Consider the following 12,032-nt stretch of genomic DNA (forward strand, 5'->3'; position numbering starts at 1 on the left):
GCGGGAGGAGGGGCCGCAAGAAGGAGCCCAAGGCCCAGCATAATCCCCCCATGGGCCCTCGTGTGTCCACTGGCCCTTTAAAAGGAAGGGGTCTGTTTTTCAGGAGCCAGAGAAGCGCTGGGCCAGGGGAAGCGAGATGGCAGAGGCCGGGTCCCTGCCCACAGGCTTTGGGGAGCTGGAGGTGCTGGCTGTAGGGGCGGTGCTGCTGGTGGAAGGTGAGCAGGCGCCCGGGCAGAGCGGGGCCCATTGGTCGCCCAGAGTCGGGCTGCGGTTCTGAGGCTGGCAAGGAGAGGTCCCCAGCCCCCTCTGTGCTGGGTCCCCGGGGCTTTTGGTGGCTGCATTGGGGAGATGCAACTTGCAGTCTGGGAGCCGAGATGGAGGAGCCAGCAGAGGGTCAGGGAGGAGGGCCTCTGAGAGGGGGCATCGACCAGGGCGCAACCAAGCACCAGCTGTAAGCCTTTGCACTGTCCCTCCTGCACGGAAACTGTTTACTCCCTGGAGATTCTGAGAATCTGTGTAAGATCAGGCCCCGGTAGGCGCTGGAGACAGTACTGCCACCCGTGTGCTTGCAACCGAGTCACTCGAGCTCTGGCCCTCGGCGCCCTGCCCTCCTGGGTGTGTGGGGAAGAAGGGGTCATAAGGCACCAGCTGAGACAGACACCTCTCCGCACCCCATTCCTGCCACCACCTCCTTTTCTCGGCCCTAAGCATTCCCATGGCTGGGCGACGGGGCCCATGAGGTGCCAGCCTCACCCCGCATCCCCACGGTGCTCACTGAGGCCAGAGCTGGGCTGCGGGCCAGCCAGACGGGACTGGTGGGGAGAACCCTCGATCGGAAATAATCTGCACATTTTCTCACCCAACGAGAGTCGCCAGCGGAGTGGGCACACTCCCCTGGTGGCCCGGCCACGCTCCCCTCTCCTGGGAAGCCGCAGCCCAGCTCCCCTGTGCCCTGAACACGCCTTGACATTGCACCACGGCACGTCTTTGCGCACGCTGCTCCTCTTTCCAGAAGGCTCTCTCACCCTGTCTTCCTAGTAAGTGCTCAGTTTTGAAGGCAGGATGCTTCCCCGTTTCCCACTTAGATGGGAGAAGCTGCGGCTTAGCGTGGGTAGGGAGTGACCAGCCAACTTCAAGGTCAGGTCTGCCTGCCCCGCCCACCCAGCGCTGCAGCAGCCTCCCCTCCGAGAGCCACGAGCCGCGAGCCGCTCCCTGGCGGGCTCCCCGCGTCGAGATGGCACTGGAACTGGAGACACCTGAGCTCCACTCCCAGTGGCACCACTTACTAGGGCAGGTTAGCTGGGGCTCTGCGCCTGAGTTCCCCGAGTCGGGAGGACAGTGCCCAGTGAAGACCAGGAGAGGACCTGCATAGTGCAGCGTGCGCCGGCTGGCCTGCTTGGCGGGGCGCTGTGGGGGGCTGTCCGTGCGCCGGCTGGCCTGCTTGGCGGGGCGCTGTGGGGGGCTGTCCGTGCGCCGGCTGGCCTGCTTGGCGGGGCGCTGTGGGGGGCTGTCCGTGCGCCGGCTGGCCTGCTTGGCGGGGCGCTGTGGGGGGCTGTCCGTGCGCCGGCTGGCCTGCTTGGCGGGGCGCTGTGGGGGGCTGTCCGTGCGCCGGCTGGCCTGCTTGGCGGGGCGCTGTGGGGGCTGTCCGTGCGCCGGCTGGCCTGCTTGGCGGGGCGCTGTGGGGGGCTGTCCGTGCGCCGGCTGGCCTGCTTGGCGGGGCGCCGGCCTGGCCTGGTTTCCTTCCTCGCTGTCTTCTCGTTCGGCTGCCGTATGGCGAGCAGGGTGCTCGCATGGCTTCGTCTGTGAGGCCAGCCCTCCTGGGGGTGTTGGACGAGCTTCACTGAGAGTTGCTGAGTGTGAGGGCTTGGCGGGGGGGGGGGGGGGGGGGGGGGGGGGAGGGCTGTTTAGGCTCCGCCCAGCCCACACTCCTGGCTCTGACCCAGGCGGCCTCACAAGCCCCCTCTGCCAGCCCCTACCTCCCTTTCAGCTCTCGCCGGCCTCAGCCTCAATGGCCTGACCATCTTCTCCTGCACGAGCCCGGAGCTCCGGACCCCGAGCCACCTGCTGGTGCTGAGCCTGGCTCTGGCGGACAGCGGGGTCAGCCTGAACGCCCTCGCCGCAGCTACGGCCAGCCTCCTCCGGTACTGCCCTCCCTGGGCCCTGACCTCTGGGTCCTGCCCCCGGCCTGACCTCTGGGCACTGAGCACTCTCCTACCAACAGAAAACTGACCCGGCCTGGGCGGGGGCTGGGGGGGGGGGGGGGGGGCAGGCTGAGCTGGGCTGGATCCAACCCCAGACCCGCAGCAGTTCCTGGAGCACAGGAGCTGTCCGCCTGACCACAGCGGCTGCCGGGCGGAGAGCGGGCCTGCCACCGGCTCCCACGTGTGAATCTTGGCTGCATTAGTTCCCACCTCTTGGCTTCCTCTCTAAACTGGGTCTTATTACCTAACTCATGTGGTGGTTGGAAGTGTGACTGCTATGACTTGTGAATAGCTTCACACCATCACTGGCCCCGGGGAAGCCAACCGGACCTCACAGGGCCTGAGACCTCCTTCTGGGCAATCCGGTTCTTCCCACACGGCCCCAGTGGGTGTTTCCAAGATCTCTTAGGGCAGCGGTTCTCAACCTGTGGGTCGCGACCCCTTTGGGGGTCGAATGACCCTTTCACAGGGGTCGCCTAAGACCATCGGAAAACACGTATATAATTACGTATTGTTTTTGTGATTAATCACTATGCTTTAATGATGTTCAATTTGTAACAATGAAAATATGTCCTGCATATCAGATATTTACATTACAATTCGTAACAGTAGCAAAATGACAGTTATAAAGTAGCAAAGAAAATAATGTTATGGTTGGGGGTCACCACAACATGAGGAGCTGTATTAAAGGGTCGCAGCATTAGGAAGGTTGAGAACCACTGTCTTAGGGGGACTGAGCCCTGGCTCCCGCAGGTGGAGGCTGGCCCCCCCTGGTGTGAATGGCCTGGGTCCAAGCCAGTGAGGGCTCCTGGCTGGGCCCTCCTCCTGCTTCTGCTGAAGCTCTACCCTTGTTTGGCTCCCGAGGCCATGAGCTGGGAGGCCTGGGGTTCCCTCTGACTTTGCCTTCATCGGCTCTGTGACCTTGGCTCAGCACCTTATCTTCTCTCAGCCTCAGTTTCCCCATCTATGGAATAAAGGTATGAGCTCTCTTTCCAACCAGGCTGTTCCATTTACTGTAATGGAGGCTCCTGATCACACAGAGACCTTTCTTCCAGCCGTGGGGCTGAGCCTGAGCCTGCACCCTGCCCCCCCCCCCCCAAGGGACCTCATAGGAAAAACAGATCATACCGGCCTCACCTGAGGAGCTGGGCTGATGGGCTGATGTCAAGGAAGGGCCTCCACGCTGCTCCTGGGCAGGGGCTGGTGCAGAGGCCAAGGGAGGGTCCCTGTGCCCCTGTCTCCGCAGGCGCTGGCCCTACGGCTCGGGTGGCTGCCAGGCTCACGGCTTCCAGGGCTTCGCAGCTGCTCTGGCCAGCATCTGCGGCAGCGCGGCCGTCGCCTGGGGGCGCTACCATCACTACTGCACCCGTACGTGTTTGGGGCTCCCAGGAGGAGGGGTCCCCAGGCAGTGAGGGCGATCGGGATGGAAATGAGCTCAGTGCTTCCCAATTCAAGGGCGGCGGGGGGTCCACGCGGGTGGGGTGCGGGCACCGGCAAGGAGGAAGACCGCATGTGCTGGACAAGCTGTCTGTGCCCTGGCTGTAGCCTCAGGCAAGTCAGGGGTCCTCTCTGAACCTTAGTCTCCTCTTCCACCAGATGATTTTTGTAACCAATCTCCGTTTTATCCTGAAAGTCAAATCAGATCATGGATACAGAAAATGTCCTTGATGACAGGCACTGTTGGGGAGCAGAGAGGTGATGTGTACGTGTGTGTGTGGCGGGGCATGTGACCCCACGCCTCACACTTCCACGGAGCCTGCCATGCCAGAGCTTCATGAAAACTAGTCTAGCTCTCCATTTCCCAAGCCATATTGTCAAGTGCCATCTTCTTAATTGGCCATGTGAGTGTACCACCTGCTGTTATTTACTTGATATTTCTTTTTTAGAGGTGAGCCGCTTTTAAAATTCTAACACCCGCTTTATTCTTGTTCTAAACTATATCTGTGACCTCACAGCTTTAATGTTCTTATAATTTTAATACACATTAATATAAAACCCATGTTCACCCATAGGCTCTCTAGAATCCCCTTCACCTCAGAGCATACAAACCTGCTTCGGTGAGCAGTGGCTCAGCAAACCCCACGGCAAACCCACAGCAAGCCTCACGGCAAACCCCACGGCAAACCCCACGGCGAACCCCACGGCAAATGCCCAGCTGGCAGACTGGGAAGCAGAGGCTCAGAGAAGCGAGGTTGTGTCTAGGCCACAGCTGATGGGGCTGTGCTGGGAGTCGGCCTGGCCTTTGTGCCTTCAGAGGTTTCCTCTCCCTTGTCCCGGTCTCCACGTTTCGAGCAATGGAGGTTCTGTGGGGTACGTGGTCAGCATGGCCTGGAGCCCTGGGCACGGCCCCTTCGGAACCGCAGATCTGCCCTTGCCACAAACACATACACACCCTTGACCCTTGGCAAAGTCACATTGTTATGGGTTCAATCAGCGAGATAGACCACCAACTCAGAATTTAAATTTTTTAAGCTGGCCAGCGACTACAGCGCATACACACACAAGGGAGCCTCGCAGCTGCAGTCCCGACTGAGAGGGCAGCAAAGCTTTTATTTGCAAAAACTACAAAGCGTTAGCTGGCAGAGTAAAAAGTTCAGGAGGAAAACGGGGTCACACCTGGCTGGGTTCAATCGTACCACTTTGTTTCTTTAAAACAATCAGTAATTTTTCTATGCTGCGGTCCCTGCCCCTAGCACAACATGCTTCTCTCCAGACCAAAACATCGCCTTTGTTCTGGCCTCTCCTGTCCCATCTGACCTTGGAGCTCCTCTCCCACCACCATCCCAGCCCTGCCCCCCAAACTCCTTCAACCACCTCACACACACATGGACTCTCACATGTGCACACACACGCACACCTTCTCAGAGAGCAACAGGCTTCTCCGTCTCAACACGGCAGTGAGCCGGTGCCAGGGCCTAGAGTCCTAGACCAAGGCCCCCCTGTTCCGGAGGGTGTGCGCAGCGCTAGGCAGGGAGGGGCGGAGGGCAGGTGGGGCTGAGTGCAAGACTCCCTCCTAGGTGACCTTAGGTGTGCACCTCGGCCATCTGTTTCCAAAGCCAAAAAGGCTAATGCAACACACGGGTCAAGATGTCTTTGAATCATTGTGCCACTGTAACTACTGTGGGTCTTAGCCCGCCAGGAAACACCACAGACGGGGGGCTTCAACCACAGAAAGTTCTCTCTCTGGTTCTAGAAGTCCAAGGTCAGGTGCCAGTACAGCTGGGTTCTGAGGAGAGGTTCTTCCTGGTTTGCAGGTGCTGCTTCTTGCTGTGTCCTTATGTGGAGGAGAAAGAGATCATCTCTCTCTTAACTCTTCTTTTTAAAAAATGTATTTTTATTGATTTCAGAGAGGAAGGGAAAGGAAGAGAGAGATAGAAACATCAATGATGAGAATCATCCATCAGCTGCCTCCTGCACGCCCCCTACTGGTAATTGAGCACACAACCTGGGCATGTGCCCTGACTGGGAATCAATCTGTGACCTACTGGTTCATAGGTTGATGCTCAACCCCTGAGCCACACTGGCTGGGCCTTATCTCTTCATAGAAGGGCACTAATCCATCATGGAGGCTCCACTCTTGGGACCTAAGTGCCTCCCAAAGTCCACATGGTTATGGGGCTTCATGGTATGAATTTTGGATGGGGAGCATAAAGATTTAGTTCATAGAAGGGGACATATCCAAGCCAACTCTATCTGGGCCTGTGTCCGTGGAATCAGTGTCAGGTGAGGGGGTTGTAGACCTGCTCTTCTCTGCTGATCCCCCTGGAGTCCTGTCCACAGAGGAACATGAGCTATGGACAGAGAAGGCATCTGGGAAAGGCCTTCTGCAGCGAGACCAGGAGGCAGCCCTGGAGGGAAGGGCTGGGTGAGGATGTGAGGGATGTAGGTGGAGGAGGTCAGGCCACTGGGGCCAAGAACACTGTCAGGACCTAGCCTCCACCCGTGGCATTGAGATGCCCAAACCCCATGCCCAGAGCTCTCGAGTCCGGAGCAGACTGCTGCTTCTGGTCATTGTGCCCGACCACGAAGCCCACTGTTCTTCCATCAGCTCCTCTCAACAACCTCCTCCTCCCTGCAGGCAGCCGATTGGCATGGCGCACGGCCGCCTCCTCGGTGCTCTTCGTGTGGCTGTCTTCGGCCTTCTGGGCAGCCCTGCCCCTCCTGGGTTGGGGCCACTATGACTACGAGCCCCTGGGGACCTGCTGCAGTCTGGGCTACGCCTGGGGGAGCAGGTGAGGCTGGAGGCGCCCTTCCGGGGGACAGCGATGTCATAGCTGAAAATCCAACATTGGCCAGGCAATCCCAACTCCTTAGCTGTGATGCCCACGTGCAGGCTGACGGTGGGCAGGGAAACCCACTCTGACCGGCTGAGTGACGCATGGTTGCAGTGTGAGGGCAGAGGTGGGCCCGGCAGCGGCCGGCTGTGAGTACTGGCCTGGTTGGTGGTAGCAGCTGCTGAGCCAGGACCCTTGGCCATCTCAGCAGTCAGCCGTCGGAGCTTCGACTTGCTTGCTTTCTACAGGGAGTCCTGCCCTGGGGTTCGATGGATTCAGGGAATGTCACGGTCTTTGCTTTGGGAGGAACCTCCTTGGCACAGTGCTCAGGTCTCTAAATCCCCTGAGCCTCTGTGGCAGCCAGGCCCTGGGCCAGCCCTGGAGAGACAGTGGATGCACACGGCTCGCTGTCAGGGGGCCCCGTCTAATAGTGCCTGTCCCCCCCCCCCCCGGGAGACCAGCTGAGAGGAGGGCCCCATGGGCCCAGCTGCCCTCTCCCCCAGAGCCGTGTTGCATTTGCTGCTTTATGTGTTTACTCACGTTTGCGCATGAAGTGTCTGCCCCTGACGAAACCCACTTGAGAACCCTGGGTCCTCCCAGCACCTGCCATGCGCTCTGGGCAGCGTTTCCCCGGCTGTGCCCATCCTTCCGGCACCCCTCCCCCCACCTGCCCTTAGTGGACAGCACCAAGGTGACGTGGTATCTTCTTTTAAAAAATATATGTTTTTTCTTGATTTCAGAGAGAGGGAGAGAGATAGAAACATCAGTGATGAGAGAGAATCATGGATTGGCTGCCTCCTGCACATCCCCTACTGGGGATGGAGCCCACAACCCGGGCCTGTGCCCTGACAGGAAATTGAACTGTGACCTCCTGCTTCATAGGTCAACTCTCAACACTGGCCAGCGACATGGTATCTTCTTAATGAAGGGTCGACCCTTGCACCTCCCATGACCACAGCAATTTCTTCAGTGACACAGTGCCCAGTCTCTGCCATCTGTAGGCCCCTTTAAAATCCCTGTGCCAGGAACACTCCTGGAATGCTCCTTCCTCTTGGTCCATTGGCACCTCCATCTGGTAAACATGGTTTCCAAACAGAAGTGCCCACCCCCCATGCTAGGGGCACACACTGAGCTGGGCACCTGGATGGGCAACAGCTAGTGAAGGAGGACCCTCACCCAGCTCCCTGGCTCCTTCGGGGCGTCTAGGAGGCCCTGGTGGCTTCCTGGTTCTGAGGGGAGTGCAGGCAGGACGGGGAGTGGCCACACTCGGAGCTCCCATCTCGTGGGAGCAGTTCCCGCATGCGACTGCCCGGAGCTGAGGCGGAGGGACTCGGGGAGCTCTCACCCTTGAGGGACAGCCTCCCGCTCCCCTCTGTCTGCAGAAACTTCACCAGCTTCCTCTTCATCATGGCCTTTTTCAACTTCCTCCTGCCCCTCTTCATCACATTCACTTCCTATCGGCTCATGGAACAGAAACTCGGGAGGACCAGGACCCCCCAGGTAAGGCCTAAGCCTGGAGCAGAGGTCTCTGTGCTGCTTGGGGGCGTGGCAGATGCAATGGGGTTCCTGTGTTTTCAACAACCAGAAGCAATGCAGCTGTCCCAGGGGAGGGCAAGAGCGCCCCTCCTGTGGGTGCTGGGGATTGGTCGCCATGACCTTGGGGAAGGGCCAGGGCTGCTCAGGCTTACTGGCTGGACACTGAGCCCGGAAAGCCAGGGCCCTGCCAGACTCTGTCCACACTGTTACAGTTCTTTCTTCTCAAGGATGTGAGGGCCGGCACACAATCACATGCTTTTTTTAAAAAAAAATTTTTTTATTGATTTCAGAGAGGAAGGGAGAGGGAGAGAAAGAAACATCAATGATGAGAGAGAGTCATTGATCAGCTGCCTCCTGCATGCCCCACACTGGGGATGGAGCCCACAACCCGGGCATGTGCCCTGACCGTAATCAAACCATGACCTCCTGGTTCACAGGCCGATGCTCAACCACTGAGCTACAGCAGCCGGGCAAAATCGTATGCTTTTTCAAAGCTGCTTGAACGCGTGGAAAGGATGAATCTAATCCCAGGCACCAGCTCTTCCCCGCGACGTGAACCATACCCTCGGCCACTTCTGAATTTCCCCAGGGTATTTCCCTGCCAGTTTTACCTTTGTCACCTGGATAATCTTTAGCAGATGAGTCAAAACAAGCACCAGAGATTTTTAAATCCAGGTATTAATGGCACATTTTCCAACTCCCAGAGGAGGAGCGGTCTTACTGAGGGGCTGGCTGAGCCCTCTGCCAACGCGGCGGTGGGGCAGGAAGGGAGCCGGCCGCTGAGACGCCTGCGCAGGTGCTTCCCTTGGACCTGGAAGCGGGGCTCACTCTGCAAGCTGCAGGCGGGGCCCTGAGTCACAGCAGGAGGGCCAGGCTGTGCTGGGACCCGCACTGGGTTCAGGTTCCAGGCGCGGCTCCCGGGCGGGTCGCCCCCAGGCCGGTGCCATCTCCCGGAGATCAGGCTGCCACTGGCGTCCTCATTCTTCCGAGTTGACTTAAACCATGAGGCCAACATCAGCGGCGCCGCCCTGGCCCCGGCCCGAGCCGGCCGCGCGCTTAGTCCTTCTGTGAAAGGACCGCAGTCTACAGACACTGAGGTTTAGGCTCACAAGTCCTCGCCCGAGAGCATGGCAACTTCCTCTTACAATTAGATCGAGGGTGAGAAGCCCCCTGCGTGGCACCACATTGCCTGTCCCGGTTGTGTCTCCAGCGTGGGAAGCGGCCCCTCTGAGCCCAGGACCCCAGTGCAGCTGCAGAAGAGCTGGTCCCAGGCTGAGGTGTGAGGGCCACGCAGGGACCCTTGTGCACACAGACATACTCAGGGAGCCCAGGTTCGACCAGACCCTGCCTCTAGCCCAGTCAGGTAGAATCTGGCCATTTTACAGACAAGGCAACTGAGGCTAAGCAAGCTTACATGACAGGCTGAGGCTGTGCATCTGAAATGGCAGAAGGGCCCCTGGGGCCCCAAGCTCCCCCACAAGCTCAGCACCTTCCTGCAGCCTGGCCACGTGCCAGTCTGCACATGCCCATATGGTCCCTGGCTGCCTGGGCTGCCAGCCGTCAGGGCAGCCATGCCCCCTCCATGCCCATTTCTCCCCAGGTGAATACCACTCTGCCAGCCAGGACGCTGCTGCTCGGCTGGGGCCCCTACGCCCTCCTGCATCTCTGTGCAGCCCTTGCGGGCACGGCCCTCATCCCCCCCAGGCTGCAGGTGGTAAGGGACCCCCAGTGCCAGAGCCTGGGCTCGCTCCACCTTTGTCTCTCTCTTGCTTTCCTACCTCCATGATATTCTCTCTTTCTCTCTTCCTTTAAATACCCATAATTCACTGGGACTGTGCTTGTCGCCCAGGCCACAAGGGCAGCTGCTTGATGCTGCCTAAGCTCAGGTGAGGTGACAGGGCAGACGGCTAGAGGGGGACGTGCCTCTAGAGCCAGGGACTAAGGCTGTGCCCAGAGCCATGTGCTCCCAGACAAGACACATGGACAGCTAATCGGAGAGGACAGGGCAGCAGGACAGTGATGGGGCCCTGGGGGGTGGAGGGGATCACCAGGTGGGACCAGGGAGATAGGCAGAGGCTTTGCAATTTCTTTCCTGGTGTTTTTGCGATAACAGGTGCCCGCTCTCATTGCCAAAATGGTGCCCACAGTCAATGCTGTGAACTACGCCCTGGGCAGTGGAATCTGGCAGAGCCTGTCCCTGCAGCGAAGTGGGTGGGACTCGGCCCAGGGAGCCACTCGGGTTCTACGCTGACCAGAACCCCCCCTCCCCCGCACCCTCTCCCACCGCCTGGACAGAGCCAGGGCTGGGTGCTGCCTGTGGGTCCTAACCAGCAGCCCCAGAGCCAAACTCCAGACATGCATCCTTCAGCCCTAATGGCCATGAGCCCAGCCCTGGGCCAGACACTGTAGGGAGAGGCTCTAGGGTCAAGCCTTGGGCTGACCTATGGCAGGTCAAGTCCCTTAAACAAGTCCCAGCCTGGAGGGCAGAGCTCTCCTAGCATAATTAAGTCTGACCTTGTAGCCCTCCCTAATTCCATCCGCAGTAGCTAATGGGTTGTGGGAGGTGCAGCAAGTGTTGCCAAAACAAGAACATTTGTATACATGTTCATCTACCTTTGTTTTAATCAGACTGTAAAATAAAGCATCAGCTTGCAGGCTGGTCTTTTGTGTCCTCATCCAGGCACGGGAGATCCACCGAGCCCCAGCTGTATTCTCTTGTCTGTCTTTTCTTTGATCCTTCACCGCCCCTCCTCAGGTTCACCCTGGGCCGTGCACGGCCCAGGACACAGGGCCTTGAGATGCCAGGCTGCATGACAGGAGTGTGTGTGTGTGTGTGTGGGGGGGGGGGGGACCTGAATGTGAGTCATAGCTCTCCTCCCCAGGGCAAGGGGAGGGAAGCCATTGCTCCTGACCCTGACATAAATGTTAATATGGGCCCACTGGCTACTGTGCGGCTCGAACAGGATGATGTGCACAGGAAAGCTGCTCATTGAAACAGAACTGAGAGCCCTCAGAAGCTAAGGTAGAGCCCGGCACCCACAGCTCAGCCCGGCGGCTGGCATTCGGATTCCACTGATTACGTTGTGATCCGGGCATTCTTCCCAGCTTCTAGAGCGATGTCAGGACGGCTGGGTGTGTGGAAGGGGCCAGGGTGCTCCCTGAGTTACCCACCAGCACGCCCTAGTCAGACAGCAGCCAGTGCTGCTTAGTCGCCAACATTAAAAAAGATTTATTTAGAATCCCAGAAGCCTGAGAAGGAGCCTGCGCCTCCCTCCGCAGTGGGACAGTGCAGGGCTCAGGCGGCGCCCCCGGGCCAGCATGTCCTGCAGGAGCGGCACCGTGCGTTCCCTGTGAAGCCCATGGCACCTGGGCTTGTGACACTAACACGAAGTCCCCACCCAGGGCCCACGTCTGTTCCTCCTGAGTCAGCGCTGCAGGGACAAGGAACTGGAGCTGGGTAGATGGGGATGGGGGTGCAGGGCTCCACAGAAGGCCCGGTGAGGCAGGAAGGGCAGAGCTGCAGGGGGACGGACAGTCCCGGGGAGGGGTCCTCAGAACAGCAGCTGGGTCCTTGGCACCAGGATCTGACTCTGTTGCAGATGCAGAAATCAGGCCACACACGCAGCTCAGGGCGTGCACACAAGCAGAGGCCAGTCAGTCATTCTGCACCAGGTGGTGAGGCGCAGCCGCCCTCGCAAGCTTTTCTAGGAGTGGGGCCAGGAGGGAACTTGAGGCCTGAGTGGTGCACACCCACAGGCTGTAGGTGGCCAGGAAGGCCACGGGCTCAGCGCCTGGACGTGTGCCCCTGCCAGAGCCTCAACTGTGTTTATCGAGGAGCGACCTTCACTCACCATTTGCCATCCTCACCCACGAGGGACTAGGGAACACAGTGAGAAGAAGAAAGAGGAGCCCAGACTGAGGAAGGGTGGAAGCTGAGAGGCTGAGGACTTCACGAGTGGCAGCCTCCACACAGGCCCCCCACGCCCCCCCCCCCCCCCCGGGCTCAGTAGAGGGCGGGAGG

At 59.3% G+C, this 12,032-nt stretch overlaps 1 protein-coding gene across 1 annotated transcript; it reads left to right on the top strand.

Moving 5' to 3' along the window:
• On the top strand, nucleotides 1-10,720 carry LOC308529069 (RPE-retinal G protein-coupled receptor-like). Its single transcript, XM_081105080.1, has 7 exons — nucleotides 1-215; nucleotides 1,988-2,141; nucleotides 3,448-3,569; nucleotides 6,280-6,433; nucleotides 7,858-7,975; nucleotides 9,612-9,725; nucleotides 10,125-10,720. Exons 1-7 carry the CDS (start codon nucleotides 137-139, stop codon nucleotides 10,260-10,262), a joined length of 879 nt encoding a protein of 292 aa, XP_080961206.1. The 5' UTR covers nucleotides 1-136; the 3' UTR covers nucleotides 10,263-10,720.
• Nucleotides 10,721-12,032: the final 1,312 nt, after the last annotated feature.

The sequence above is a fragment of the Myotis nattereri genome (assembly GCF_964212035.1).
Source record: "Myotis nattereri genome assembly, chromosome: 13".
Lineage (NCBI taxonomy): Eukaryota > Metazoa > Chordata > Mammalia > Chiroptera > Vespertilionidae > Myotis > Myotis nattereri.

Coding starts and splice junctions, on each gene's coding strand:
- LOC308529069 (XM_081105080.1), top strand. CDS start 137: ATGGCAGAGGCCGGGTCCCTGCCCACAGGCTTTGGGGAGCTGGAGGTG. Junction 2,142..3,447: donor GCTACGGCCAGCCTCCTCCG/GTACTGCCCTCC, acceptor CTGTCTCCGCAG/GCGCTGGCCCTACGGCTCGG. Junction 3,570..6,279: donor CTACCATCACTACTGCACCC/GTACGTGTTTGG, acceptor TCCTCCCTGCAG/GCAGCCGATTGGCATGGCGC.